Source organism: Pseudonaja textilis, chromosome 16, assembly GCF_049901715.1.
Source record: "Pseudonaja textilis isolate UNSWEBS1 chromosome 16, rPseTex1.2, whole genome shotgun sequence".
Taxonomy (NCBI): domain Eukaryota; kingdom Metazoa; phylum Chordata; class Lepidosauria; order Squamata; family Elapidae; genus Pseudonaja; species Pseudonaja textilis.
In genome coordinates this window covers 4,223,825-4,237,753 of record NC_142005.1, presented here as the reverse complement: position 1 = coordinate 4,237,753, position 13,929 = coordinate 4,223,825, and the positions used below count along the sequence as shown (strand labels likewise).

The following is a 13,929-nucleotide window of genomic DNA, read 5'->3' as shown; positions in this document are numbered from 1 at the left end:
GTTGTGATCTTTTTTTGTGACCTTCCTCTTTCTTTCTTTTTCTTCCCTCCCTCTTTTTCTTTTCCCCTTCCTTCTTTTTCCTTTCCTTTCCTTCTTTTCCATCCTTTTATTTCTTTTTGCCTTCCTCCCTCCCTCCCTCCCTCCCTTCTTTTCTTCTTCCTCTCCTTCCCTCTATTTCTGTCTTCCTTCCTTCCTCCCTTCCTTCTTCTCTCCTTCCCCTTCTTTCATTCCTCCCTCCCTCTCTCCTTCCCTTCCTCCCTCTTTCTCTTTTCCTTCCTTCTTTTCCATCCTATTTCTCTTTGCCTTCCTCCCTCCCTCCCTTTCTCTTTCCTTCCTTCGTTCTCTCTCTCCCTTTCTCTCTTTCCCGTCCTTCTATTTCCCTGTTTGCTTTTCTTCCTTCCTCCATCCTTTTCTCCCCCTTCCCTTCTTCCCTCCTTCCCTCCCAGGAATATGTATTGACTCACACCAGCATGCCCAGCTCTCTCCAGGCTGCCGAGGCTGCCATTAAGAAACATGAAGATTTCATGACCACCATGGAAGCCAACGGGGAGAAGATCAAAGGCCTTGTGGACTCTGGGCGGAAACTCATTCTGGAAGACAGCCTGCACTCTGACAAGATCCAGGAGAAGGTCAACTCGATTGACAGTCGGTGAGCTTCAGGAAGACTCTTGGTGAAAAATGTCATTCCACGCCAGGGGACACAAGTGTGAGAAAGAGGCTGTTTTGCATCCACAAAAGGTTCTCTTGTCAGGGAATTTATAGAGTAACCCGGAAAGGAAACACGATTTCCTAGTACTATAAAAAGAAAGCACAAGAAGCTCCAGTCAAATCTCCACCCGGCTGCGGTTGGTGAGCCAATTATTCAGGCTAATCTACCTTGTAGGATAATTGTCAGGATAAAGTTTGAAGGAGAACCACCCACGTTGCCCTAAGCTGCTCAGACGAAGCAAAGGATAAGAATGTGATCGGCTGACAGGAACGGTTTAAAACAGGCTAAAAACCCTGGATATTGGCTTTCCTATTTTACATGGCACAAGATTTCTTTTGCTTAGGGCTATTAGAGCTTACCAGCGTATAGGATTGTTTTCTTTTTTTTGAAAACAATTTTATTAATTTTTCAAAACAAACAAAGCAAACAAAACATAAAAACATCCAGCTTTCTTTCATAAATATACAAACAGTGTGTTGGTTGGTTTACCAGTTTTTGTGCATTCATTTCGTAGTCTCAATTACAGTTACATTACATAATAACTCATATTATCAATCAAAAATTATATATCCTAATATCACTATTAAACAATCATTTGACTATAATTTTACTCATTCATACTTTACGAGATAACTATAATTGTTAGGATTGTTTTCAAGGTGCTTGGTCAGATCCAAGCCTCTCCTAAACCGAGCTGTGGAATGGGGTTCTGAAATGTGGAGTAGGCTTGGATAGCAAGAGGGAAAAGGGAAAAGCTGCATCCGGGTAGTCCTCCATTTCTGACCGTTCATTTAATGACCGTTCAAAGTTACAATGGCACTGAAAAAAGTGACTGAAGACCACCCGTCACACTTAATGATTGTTGCAGCATCCCCACAGCAATGTGACTTACATTGGGATGCTTCACAACGGACTCACATTTATGACGGTCGCAATGTCCCAGGACCAGGTGATCCCCTTCGGCAACCTTCTGACAAACAATGTCCAGGGGGAAACTGGGGTCACTTAACAATCGTGTACCTAATTTAAGAACTGCAGGGATTCACTTAATGAAGGGGGCGAGAAAAGTTGTAAAATGAGGCAAAACTTAACACATTTCTCACTTAGCAACAGAAATTTTGGGCTCCGTTGTGGTTGCACGTTGAGGACTACCTGTAATAATTATGTATGCAGGCCTGAGTTCTCACCGCCAAAGCCCATTTCAGCTTAATTGCATCAGGGCCCAACGAGGGTCTAGTCACACAGACTCTGCTCCTGTTTCTTGGTAGTTTAAGACAGGGGTCGCCAACCTTTTGGACCTCAGGGACCACCAACTCATAATTTTAAATCCCGCAGACCATTAATATGAATTTTGACTGACGGTGGCTTGCTGACGTTGGTGGGAAAGTCGGTCCCATATTCCAGAGCTGGAGTCGTCACAGGACTGGCCCTTTGGTCATCCCGGAGCAGCTGCTCCTCCACCTGGGTGCACCGGCCTGCCATGGACTGGAGGAGCTGCTCTGGGATGTCCAAAGGGCCAGTCCTGTGACTCCTCCAGCTCTGGAATATGAGACCGACTTTCCCACCAACGTCAGCAAGCCACCCCGGGGCGAATTTCCCTCCCCCGCCATTGGTCTTACCTTCCAGTTTCAGCTCGCGTGGCTCTACTCAAGGTCAGATTTGCACTTGGCCAAAGGGTGGGGGCCAGTGGGTGGGCGGGCCATGTGGGCGGCTCAGCCTTGTGTTCCCACGCAGCCTGGATCGATTGCTTTGGGGGGGTGGCATTTCTCTGTGGACCACCATGGTCCGCATGGTTTAAGGCATGGCCAGCTGAGGGATTCTGGGAGTTGAAGTCCGCACAGCTTAAAGTGGCTGAGGTTGAAAAACACTCCTGTAAAGGTTCAACACAGCCTTTCCAAATGCATTAGGACCGCAACCCCAGACAGAATTCCCAGGCAGCAAGGTTCAGGATGTAAGTGCATGGAATCGATCTCTTCAAATATTAATCAGGCATTCTCCATTCTCTTGCAAGTGATGCTCCTCTGGGGGATAGTATATGACTAACTCATGCCCGGATCTTCCTTTTTGCTTCTCCATCCTAATTGCTTTCAGACACAGAAAAAACCAGGAAGCCGCTCAAGATCTCCTGGCCCGGCTCCGGGACAATCGAGTCCTTCAACATTTCCTGCAAGATTGTCAAGAGGTAAGTTTGATTCGGTCTCCTGATAGAAGGTACAAGACTGGGTGGGGCAACTGGGGGGAGGGACATTTATTAGTCGATGTAGAAGCTGGGACGTGTTGCTAGACAAAATATGACCTGCAAGGAAAATGGAAACTCTAATCCAGCTTCGGCATAGAGGTAGCCCTCAATTTGCAACCATTCATTCAGCGACCATTTGAAGTCACAATGGCATTGACAGAAGTGGCTTACAAATGATCCTTGTGCTTGCAACCACTGCAGCACCTCTACGGTCACAGGATCAAAATTTGGGTCCTCGGCACGTATCGATGGCCGTTGTGGCATCCTGGGGTCAGGCGATTCCCATTTGCGACCTTCCCAGCTAATTTCCACCAAGTGAAATCGGTCGGGGGAAGCCCGTGTCCTTGTAACAATCGCACAATTTATTTAACAGCTGCTGTGGTTCCCTTAACAACCGTGGCAAAAGAAAGGTCGTAAAAAAGGAGCGTGACTCATTTAATAAGAGAACACTGCCCAGAGTCACTTTAGATGAGAGAGATGGGAGGCAGATTTAATAAAGAAAGTAGCAGCTGCCTTGCTTAGCAACAGAAATTCTGGTCCCGAGTGTGGTTGTAAGTTGAGTATCAACCCTGAAGCAAACCTGGCTGTCTAGCTGCATGTCTACCCTTAGCAGGAGAAAAACACAGCTAGTGGCAGGCAATTTCCATAGAAACATATGAAGGTTAATCAGAATTCATCTTAATTCCTTAAGTCGCTTTTAAGACTGTTTGGGTTCCTGCCTATCACACAATCAGGATGTGCACAGAAGGGAAGATTAAGGGTCCTTGCTGCTATCTGAGCTTGGTTTTTTTCCTTGCAGAACATTATGTTACGCAAACTAGGTAACATGTTCTGGAAACGTTCTGCTAGAAAACAAATAAGCTCAGAGGGTGCCAAGAAACACCCTGAGCAGCAAATATTCTCCTTCAAGGGGTAGATTTCCCAGTCCTCCATTTGGAATATGGCTTTCCCAGATGAAGTTCACGCTTGAAGCCCTTGTTCTGTCTGTCTCCAGCTCACTCTGTGGATCAACGAAAAGATGCTGTCAGCCCAGGACATGTCCTACGACGAAGCCCGAAACCTCCACACCAAGTGGCAGAAGCACCAGGCCTTCATGGCGGAGTTGGCCTCCAACAAAGGCTGGCTTGAGAAGATTCAAAAGGTGGGCTTAAACATGGATGACCCCGGTTGCCTTTGGCTTAGCTTGGCTTGCCCTTCTTTCTTCTTCAGCTCGCCCTTTTTCATCCTTGGAACCCATTTCTGAAACCTTCTCTCCCATTTGGCAGGAAGGGGAGCAGCTGGTGTCAGAGAAGCCTGAATTGGAGCCCGTGGTGAGGGCCAAACTGGATGAACTTCAGAAACTCTGGCAAGAATTAGAATCCAGCACCCAGAGCAAGGCTCGTTGTCTCTTCGATGCCAACCGGGCCGAGCTCTTCACTCAGAGCTGCTCGGCCCTGGAAGCTTGGCTCAGCGGCCTGCAGGCTCAGCTGCTCTCCGACGACTATGGCAAGGACCTGACCAGCGTCAACATTTTGCTCAAGAAACAGCAGGTAAATGAGGGATCCTTTGCCGTGATGACGTCAGTATTTTGCGTCAAAAGAAATCAACTCTCCAAACCCTTCTGAATAATAGAATAGAATAGAATAAGAAGGGACCTTGGAGGTCTTCTAGTCCATCCCCCCCTGCTCAAGTAGGAGACCCTAGGCCATTCCAGAGAAGGAACTGTCCAGTTTCTTTTTAAAAACATCCAGTGTTGGAGCACCCACAACTTCTGAAGGTAAACCGTTAATTCATTCACTACCAGGAAATTTCTCCTTAGTTCCACCGTGCTTCTCTCCTTGATTAATTTCCACTCGTTGCTTCTTGTCCTGCCTTCAGGGGCTTAGGACAATGTCCTTCTGGAGAGTCTCAAAAATGTCCTCCTGGAGATACACTTCAATACCTCCTTTGCAGAAGGGGCTGGAAAGCCCTCTGCCCCAAACCTTGAAGTATTACCAAGACTTGCTTTCTTGGCAATAATGATTAGTTGACCTGGAATGTAGGAAAGTGTTCCACGTTGTGCCAATCGCATCTCTGCAACAAAACATGAAAGCTGCCCTCGTCTTTGCGTGTAACAAAGGCTGTGAATTATAAGCCAGAGAGTTTATTAGACATTGTGCCTAGAATCACAGGTTATGTAATCACTGTTTCTTTTGGCTAACAAAAGAATCTCTAGAACCACCCCCACCCACACAGACAAGTCACCCGATTCACAAACCGACAGCAAACTGCACTCCTTAACTAGCACTGATAAGGTTACCTAGTTTGGGTCGTGAACCGTCTGCAAGGAAACAAGCGACCTCAGAGAGCTCTCATGTCAACCCTGAGCTACAAATATTCTCCTTTATTAGCAATGCAGCCTTCAGGGAGACCCCCTTGAAAAGTGATAACCAAGCGCATTAAAATGTACCCGGAAGGAGACTGACAGCCAGTACGCAACTCGAGGCTCGTGCAAAACTGTTCGGGCTGCTGCATTCTGAACCAATTGAAATTTCCAGATCTTCTTCAAGGGCAGCCAGTCCCAGGTGGAAGTATTGCTATTGGAAGAAAAAAGGGCATTTTTTTTTTAAAAAAAGTATGCATTTGTGGGTCAGCGTGTGAGCTTGTAGATGTGGTTGAGAGAGCTCCTTGACCATTTCCTTTCCTTCTTGCCTCCAGTTGCTGGAGAACCAGATGGACGTGCGGGAGAAAGAGGTGGAAGGACTGAAATCCCAGGCATTGGCCCTCAGCCAGGAGGATTCCAACACAGTGGAAGTGGATGGGAAATTACGGTCAGTGGAGGGAAAATTTATGGATCTGAGAGCGCCACTGCGGGAACGTTGCGAGAAGCTGCTGGCCTCCAAGGAGGAGCACCAGTTCAACCGTGACCTGGAGGATGAAATTGTGAGTTGACCTGGGAGAGGAAGGGGAAGGGGACTGGTTCCCACAGGTTTTACAAAAAGGAAGCATGTTTAGAATCGAATAACTTTATTCCAGTCATTCACCAGCAGGAAATAAAAAGAGAAAATAGTTTTCAAATATCCAGAGCATCCAAAAATAAATTAGAAGCGATGCTTCTATTTAAAAAAAAATTAAAAAAAGAAAAAATAATTAAAAAAAGAAAAAGAAAAAAAAGAAGCGATGCAGAGAAAAATATGCTTAAAAGCTTCATTCTTACTGGCTAAAACTAAACCTAAAATCCAGAATTATAGAGTCCCCTGACAAATTTGAGGAAGGTAGCTGACATTAAAAAGAAAGAACAGTGGGTAATGCTGAGACCAAAGCCATTCCCTACTCAAAGAAGTTCAATTGCTCTTGACTATTTTTTGTCTCATTTTGTACTCCACCACATAGAACCTGGCAATCCTATACGTTATTTCAGGATTAAGTAAGAATTGTTGGTACTGCGGGTCTGTTTTACTAGCCAGAAGTGGGGCAATTAGAGTATTTCAGAAGCTGTGTAAAATTGACAGTACAAAAGAACATGTTCAAAGCAAGCATTAAAAAAAGAAAAGAAAAATAGGGTGGGATATAACTTTGCAAGATTGCCTCCCAGAAGAGAGCAGTCAAAAGTGGAGTTTCTCCAACAGAGTTACTTGGATTTTTCTCAATTTTTACCTCCCTTCTCATCCTGCAGTTATGGGTGAAGGAAAGGATGCCCATGGCCGTTTCCACTGATCATGGCAAAGACCTGCCCACCGTCCAGCTGCTGATTAAGAAGAACCAGGTGAGGACAATCTTTGAAAAGGAGCGAAGGTTATCACGATTCATTATGTAGACGAATGTCAACGTTCCAACTGACGAACCCAACCAAAGCAAGCACAGTCGAGACGTTCCAATCTTCCAATGCAGAACATTATTGGATACATCATTTTGGCACCAATGAGGGCGAATCCAGACCTGGTTAATTCCCGCACAAACCCACATAATTAAAATATAGGATTCTCCCTCCCCTACTAGAGCAGATCACATGGTCCAATTGAGTCTCCATATTGTTAGGAGGAAAAAGTCTTTGGTGCCAAAACAAACTTGTTTGGATTTTTTTCTTCTTCTGTCTTTCAATTCTTTCACTTTTCCTTCCCTTTCATCTTTGGGATGAAGGGAAAAAAAGGCTTGAACTAAATGCTTGCAGAGGGCCTTTGAAAGTGACAGCCACTTGAAAGTAGGTGTAGGCTACAAGTTGCTCATCTCTGCATCAAACAATGACTAATCAGTCTTTCTGGTAAGCTTGCAAAAGTTAGGAGTCCAGGAAACCCCGATATATTTTTTCCAAGTAAGATTTTTTCCCTGAGTTTCAGTGCATAATAGAAAAAGATGGGTTTACTTTAAAAAATTTTTTTATTGTATTTCAAAGAAGATATAAAAAGCAAAATAATTTTTTAAAAAGAAACTAGGGGGAAGAGGAAGAAAAGGGAAAAACGAAATTGGGGTACAGTCAAAGGAAAAGGCTACGAAGGAAATTAAAGTGTGACTTTGTTCAAATATAGATACAAACATAAAATACAGTAACTTTTGAACTAAGTTAAATCATCAGACGAGTGTCCCGTGGCACCTTAGTACTCAACTGCTTTGAAACTCATCCAATTTGGTACTCAATACATTTTGACATCAAAATTTTGCGCCGGTAGTCATTGTGTGTTTGGTACTTGATGAACAAGCTGGAACTTGTTGGGTCAGCTTGCCTTATGATTCACTACATTATACCTTATGAGAAAAATTCATTTGCTATCAATCGTTTTTGGTACTAAACGCGCCCCCCCCACCTCCCCCAGAACCAATTAATTATGACTACCAAGCAGGGGTGGGATTCAATTTTTTTAACAACCGGTTCTGTGGGCGTGGCTTAGGTGGTGGCCGTGGCTTGGTTGTAATGTGACTGGCTGGGCGTGGCCAACTCAACATCACTCACATGGAGGCACGCATCTTCTCGCCTGGCCTCTCGTGACTGTGGGGATGCTGCAACAGTCGTAAGTGTGAAAAATGGTCATAAGTCACTTTTTCCAGTGCCATTGTAACTTGGAACGGTCACTCCACACAAGCAAAGTACCAGCAAAGGAGGGGAAAAAAACTCCAGAGAAGTTCCTGAGACAGGAAGTCTAGTCCTGACGAGAGGCAGTTTCTGTAAGCAACCCCAGAATGTTTCCTTCCTGCCTTCCTTGCAGGATTAGGCCAGTAATTTCTTCCAACAACCAGTTTTCCGAACTGCTTAGAATGTTAACAACCGGTTCTAGCGAACAGGTGCAAACTGGTAGAATCCCACCCCTGGTACCAAGGTACCACTGTACATTTTTTTGAAGACTGCTCTTCCTCTAATTCTTGCTCCTGGACCCTCTCTTAGACTCTGCAGAAAGAAATCCAAGGTCACCAGCCACGGATCAACGACATCCTGGGGAGGTGGCAGGGGCTGGCGTGCAGCGGCCTGGAGGCAGAGCTACAGGGCCGGGTCGAGACGTTAGAGGAGATCTGGCGGGAACTGCAAGATCAGGTGGACCAGAGGCGTGGACGGCTGGAGAAAGCCCAAATGGCCCAACAGTTTTACTTTGACGCCGCCGAAGCCGAGGCCTGGATGGGTGAACAGGAGTTGCACATGATGTCAGAGGAGAAGGCAAAAGTAGGTCTGCCAACTTAAAATGGGGGTCGCTCGGTTCAATGAAACTATAGTTTAAGGTTTGGCTTTCATTTATTTATGTTTCAATATACATGTATAGATACATTTTTCTGACTAAGCTGCTCAGAGTTACCCTGTAGTAAGATGGAAGGCCAATATATTTTATAAATAATTAAAAATAAATAGGTAGCCCTCCACTTATAACCACTCAGTGACTGAAGTTCCACAAGACCCCCTAAAAGTTACTTAGGTCCCGGTTTCAAAGTTCTGACAGCTACCCTTCCCCCATGGTCACATGACCATATTTGGTGCTCTCGGCAACCAATATGCATTTTACAACCCTTTGTAGTGTCCTGCAATCGTGTAACTCTGATTTATCACATTTGGACTTTGGGCAAAATTGCCCTACATTGAACAATGGGTTTGCTTAACCAACCACTGCAAAAATATATAGATATCATAAAAGCAGACATGATGATCTGCTTTGTGACTGTCACAACTTAGGACAATGAGCAGGCCTTTTTACGGTCATAAGTAGAGGATTACCTTTATCTTTTGAAAAAAGAAAAACAACCCTTGAAAAGGTAGAAAAGTTATCATGATTAACTGTATAGCGGTTGTTAAAAGAGAAGAAACTCTTGCAGGAGAAGAAATGACAGGTAGAAACTTATCAGAGACCCAAACCTAGAGTTATAACCAGTGGGATGACTTCCTTCAGAAGCTGTGGGTGCTCCACAGCTGGACAGCTGGGTGCTCCACAGCTGGACAGAAGATGGACAGAAGAACCTGGACAGCCATTTCCATTCTACTCCCTGGACTCCACTGTTTGTTTTTCTGCACAAGCTTGGACTTACGTCCCTCCTGCCTTCCAGGAATTAAAAAAACAACACTCTGGGTTTTCTTTTCCTCAGGATGAGCTGATTGCTCAGGCCATGGTCAAGAAACACTTGGGGATGGAGCAGGCTCTGGAAGATTATGCGCAGACCGTCCATCAACTCTCCGTGCAGAGCCGGGACATGGTGAATAATGGCCACCCAGAAAGGTAAGGGTTTTCTGCCTTTAGTTTTTACGTGTGGATGGACAAAGGACCTTTCTTCCCCTAACTTACAAAACTAAAATCTTATAAAACTCGTTCGTTGGGACTGAAGGAAAGCTACTTATGTACAGGGAATCCTCAATTTATGACTGCAGCTGAGCCCAAAATTTATGTTGCTAAGTGAGAAATTTGTTAAGTGAGCTTTGCCCTGTTTTACAACTTTTCTCACCACCTTTGTTAAGTGAAGAGCTGCAGTTTGTTAAATTAGTAACTTGGTTGTTAAGCGATTTTAAGTAATTTTGCTGGTCAGAAGGTCGCAAAAGAGGATCACGTGACCCCGGACATTGCGACCCATCATAAATGTGAGTCAGTTGTCAAGCATCCAAATGTAAGTCACGGGATGCTGCAACGGTCATGTGAAAAACGGTCAAAAGTCACTTTTTTCAGTGCTGCTGTAACTTTGAACCGTCACTAAGGGAACCTAGTGTAAGTTGAAGACTTCCTGTATTCGCTTCATTCATTAACGGTGCCTCCTTGACTTTCAGTGAGCGGATCAATCTTCGGCAAGGCCAGGTGGACAAGCTGTATGCCAGCCTGAAGGACCTGGCGGAGGAGCGTCGGGCCAAACTGCAGGAGCATCTCCGTCTCTGCCAGCTGAAGCGGGAAGTGGATGATTTGGAGCAGTGGATCTCGGAACGGGAAGTGGTGGCGGCCTCCCACGAACTTGGCCAGGATTACGAACACGTTACGGTGAGTCTCGCCCTCAGGCCTGTGACATCTGGAGTGGCAGGAAGAGACCCCGCTCAAACCTCATTTGGATAATTAAAAAAAAAGAAATCAAAAGTATGCCTTTTCTGTATCCTGTACAGAGGTGGATTTATAAGCTGTACAGATGCAGAGAGATAAACTCAACAAGACATCCATAACAAAGTACATTTATTGGTTCATCAGGTATCCTCATAACTTACATTTGTGACAAAGTTCTTCTTTAATGACCAATCCTTTGCATATCTGCCTTGTAGGTAAAAGGTGGTTATCTCCTAACCCATCTCGTAGCGATAGAAAGCGGCTGCCATGAGTTAGAGAATTCAGGCAAAGTGAGGAAAAACTACCCCAACCCATCGAGGGTCAAATTAGTGACCAATCGGGATTACAGATGTGGCCACGTGACATGAACTACATTTCCCAGGATATCTCTTAACTACATTTACCATGATGCATTCCCTTAAGGGGACAGCTCATAATTCCTAAGTAACTATCCAATTCCCATAGACTGGCTGGGACAGCACAATGCCCCCAAACACTCCTTTCATCTGCAAATTAGCAGCTTACTCCTACTTTAGGCTATAGAAGGACCTGCTGGCCCCATATTGTCAGTTCCAAGTTTGGCATACTCTGGATCAGTGTTTCTCAACCTTGGTAACTTTAAGATGGGTGAACTACAGCTCCCAGAATTCCCCAGCCAGCATATTTAAAGATGGGTGAACTACAACTCCCAGAATACCCAGCCAGCATATTTTAAGATGGGTGGACTACAACTCCCAGAATTCCCCAGCCAGCATATTTTAAGATGGGTGAACTACAACTCCCAGAATTCCCCAGCCAGCATATTTTAAGATGGGTGGACCTCAACTCCCAGAATTCCCCAGCTTGCATATTTTAAGATGGGTGAACTACAACTCCCAGAATTCCCCAGCCAGCATATTTTCAGATGGGTGGACCTCAACTCCCAGAATTCCCCAGCTTGCATATTTTAAGATGGGTGGACCTCAACTCCCAGAATTCTCCAGCTTGTATATTTTAAGATGGGTGAACTACAACTCCAGAATTCCCCAGCCAGCATATTTTAAGATGGGTGGACTTTGGCTTCCAGAACTCCCCAGCCAACACGTTGAGGTCCATCCGTCTTGAAGTTGGCCGGGTTGAGAACCACTGCTCTAGGTGGGATAGGCCTCACCTCCCCAATTTTCTTTTCAGTGGCCAGGCTTGTTTATGGTTTCTGGGAGATGAAGTGGGCACTATAGTTCCCTTTACCTGCTTCTTTGTTCTTCAAATAGAAGTGGTCCCACTGCCATTCTCTCTCCTCTCCTTTCAAGCTGCCATTACTCTGGGTGGCTTTAACCACCGCGTCCTTTATGGTGTGCCCCATCCTTCTCTCCAGATGCTGCGGGACAAGTTCCGGGAATTCTCACGGGACACCAGCACCATTGGTCAGGAGAGAGTGGACAGTGTCAACCGGCTGGCGGACGAGATGATCTCCACTGGCCATTCTGAAAATGCCACCATTGCGGAGTGGAAGGACAGCTTGAACGAGGCCTGGGCAGATCTCCTGGAACTCATTGACACCAGAAGCCAGATGTTGGCAGCTTCTTATGAGTTACACCGCTTCTACCACGATGCCCGGGAGACTCTCAGCCAGGTTCAGAACAAACAGAAGCAGCTCCCGGACGAAGCAGGGCGGGACCTCAACACGGCGGAAGCCCTGCAGCGGATGCACACAGCCTATGAACACGACATTCAGGCCTTGAGCGCACAGGTGTGTGTGGCCGAGATGAATAAGATTCAGAAATGGTCCAAACAATATACAGGTCGTTCTCGACCTACAACCGGTTGCTTAGTGACGGTTCAGAGTTCCAACAGAGTTCCTTGTGACCTGGTTTCAAAGTTCTGACAGTGACCCAATCCCCCGAGTGCAGCAGGCACGATGAAACCAGGCTCAAAATGAAACCAAATCAAAAATCAGAGAGCCCAGATTATAGGGAGTCCTCGATTTACAACAGTTCATTTCGTGTCCATTTGAAGTTAACAACAGCACTGAAAAAAGCAACTTGTGACCATTTTTTCATACTTAGGACCGTTTCAGCATCCTCAGGATCATGTGATCCAAATTCAAACGCTTGGCAACTCAAATTTATGAGGGTTGCCGTGTTCCCCAAGGTCACGTGATCCCCTTTGGCGACCTTCTGGCAAGCAAAGTCAATGGTGAAACCAGATTCACTTAACAACGGTGTGACTAACTTAACAACTGCAGAGATTTTACTGAACAACTGTGGCCAGAAAGGTCATAAAACGGGGCAAAAATCAGTTAACAACTGTCTCAGCAACAGAAATTTGGGGCTCAATTGTGGTTGTAAATCGAGGACTACCTACACAAGGTCGAAACACTTGTCAAGTTGTAATATTTTTAGGAGCCAGCCATTCGCATTTGGAAGGAACATAGTACATGCAAAGTTTGTGGATGGGAACTCAGCCTTGTCCCCTCCTTGGTTGTTCACAGGTAAAACAGGTACAGGACGATGCAGCACGGCTGCAGAAGGCCTATGCCGGGGAAAAGGCTGATGACATCCGGAAGCACGAGCAGTCGGTGAGCGAGGCCTGGTCTGACCTACTCAGCCGCAGCAGCGACCGTCGCCAACTCCTGGTGGACACTGTGGACAAGTTCCGCTTTTTCGGCATGGTGCGGGACCTTCTGCTGTGGATGGATGACATCAACCTTCAGATAGATGCACAGGAGAAGCCCAGGTAGTGTATCGTCAGAAAAATGTTGGATTTCTGTACAGGCAGTCCTCGGCTTAACGACGACAATCGGGAACAGAATTTCACCAGTTCTTAAGTGAGTCACCCAGTCTTTAAGCAAATCTGGCTTTCCGATTAACTTTGCTTGTCGTAAGCCAGCAAATGGCAATCACCTGACTCTGGAACACAACAACTGTCATAAATCCATGCCAGTTGCCAAGTGCCCAAATTTTAATCAAGTGGCTGTAGAGATGCTGCAACAGTTGTAAGTGCGAGGAACCTTCATAAGTCACTTTTCGGTACTATTGCAGCTTTGAGTGGTATCTGAATAAATGAGTGTAAGTCAAGGACCACTTGTTAAATTTATATTTACCAACAAAGAAATAAAGAGACTAGCATAGATCTATTTCAAGCCTCTCATCAGCTAGCCATACCCTTCTGGGATTTGAACCCAGGCTACTTGCATATTAGGTAGACGTATTAATCTCTAAGCCACAAGCTCTCCTAGCTCCATCAACCATACCAGGGGAGAGATTAAGTGTTTTTTTATCAGAGCAACCTGGTCTACCCAAATAATGGGATGGAACATACTGCTTTCTGTCCCATATATGGATAGACCAGGTTGCCCTGATAAAAAAACACTCAAGGACCACACGTACCAATTTAAAGAAGAAATGTATAAAGAGAAGAGAATGTAGCAAGCTGAAAAGAGAGACCCCTGTGCTACCTTTCTTCTGGGATTTAACATTAAGGTATCACGTTTTGTCCTGTCTGCAACTATTGCAGGCTTCTTTAATGCTCTCAACCACCTTCTTTGCAAGGCT

The 13,929-nt window shown here is 45.4% G+C and overlaps 1 protein-coding gene across 2 annotated transcripts in view; it reads left to right on the top strand.

Annotated features, from left to right (window-relative positions):
* Nucleotides 1–13,929, top strand: part of SPTBN2 (spectrin beta, non-erythrocytic 2) — a 72,852-nt gene that overhangs the window by 47,554 nt on the left and 11,369 nt on the right. For both annotated transcript variants that reach the window (XM_087913609.1, XM_026716428.2), the window contains 11 exons: nt 447–649; nt 2,801–2,891; nt 3,943–4,089; nt 4,214–4,477; nt 5,625–5,849; nt 6,583–6,672; nt 8,284–8,556; nt 9,465–9,595; nt 10,135–10,339; nt 11,751–12,125; nt 12,867–13,111. In XM_087913609.1, coding sequence (XP_087769735.1) covers nt 447–649; nt 2,801–2,891; nt 3,943–4,089; nt 4,214–4,477; nt 5,625–5,849; nt 6,583–6,672; nt 8,284–8,556; nt 9,465–9,595; nt 10,135–10,339; nt 11,751–12,125; nt 12,867–13,111 — 2,249 coding nt within the window. The remainder of the gene's footprint in view (nt 1–446; nt 650–2,800; nt 2,892–3,942; nt 4,090–4,213; nt 4,478–5,624; nt 5,850–6,582; nt 6,673–8,283; nt 8,557–9,464; nt 9,596–10,134; nt 10,340–11,750; nt 12,126–12,866; nt 13,112–13,929) is intronic.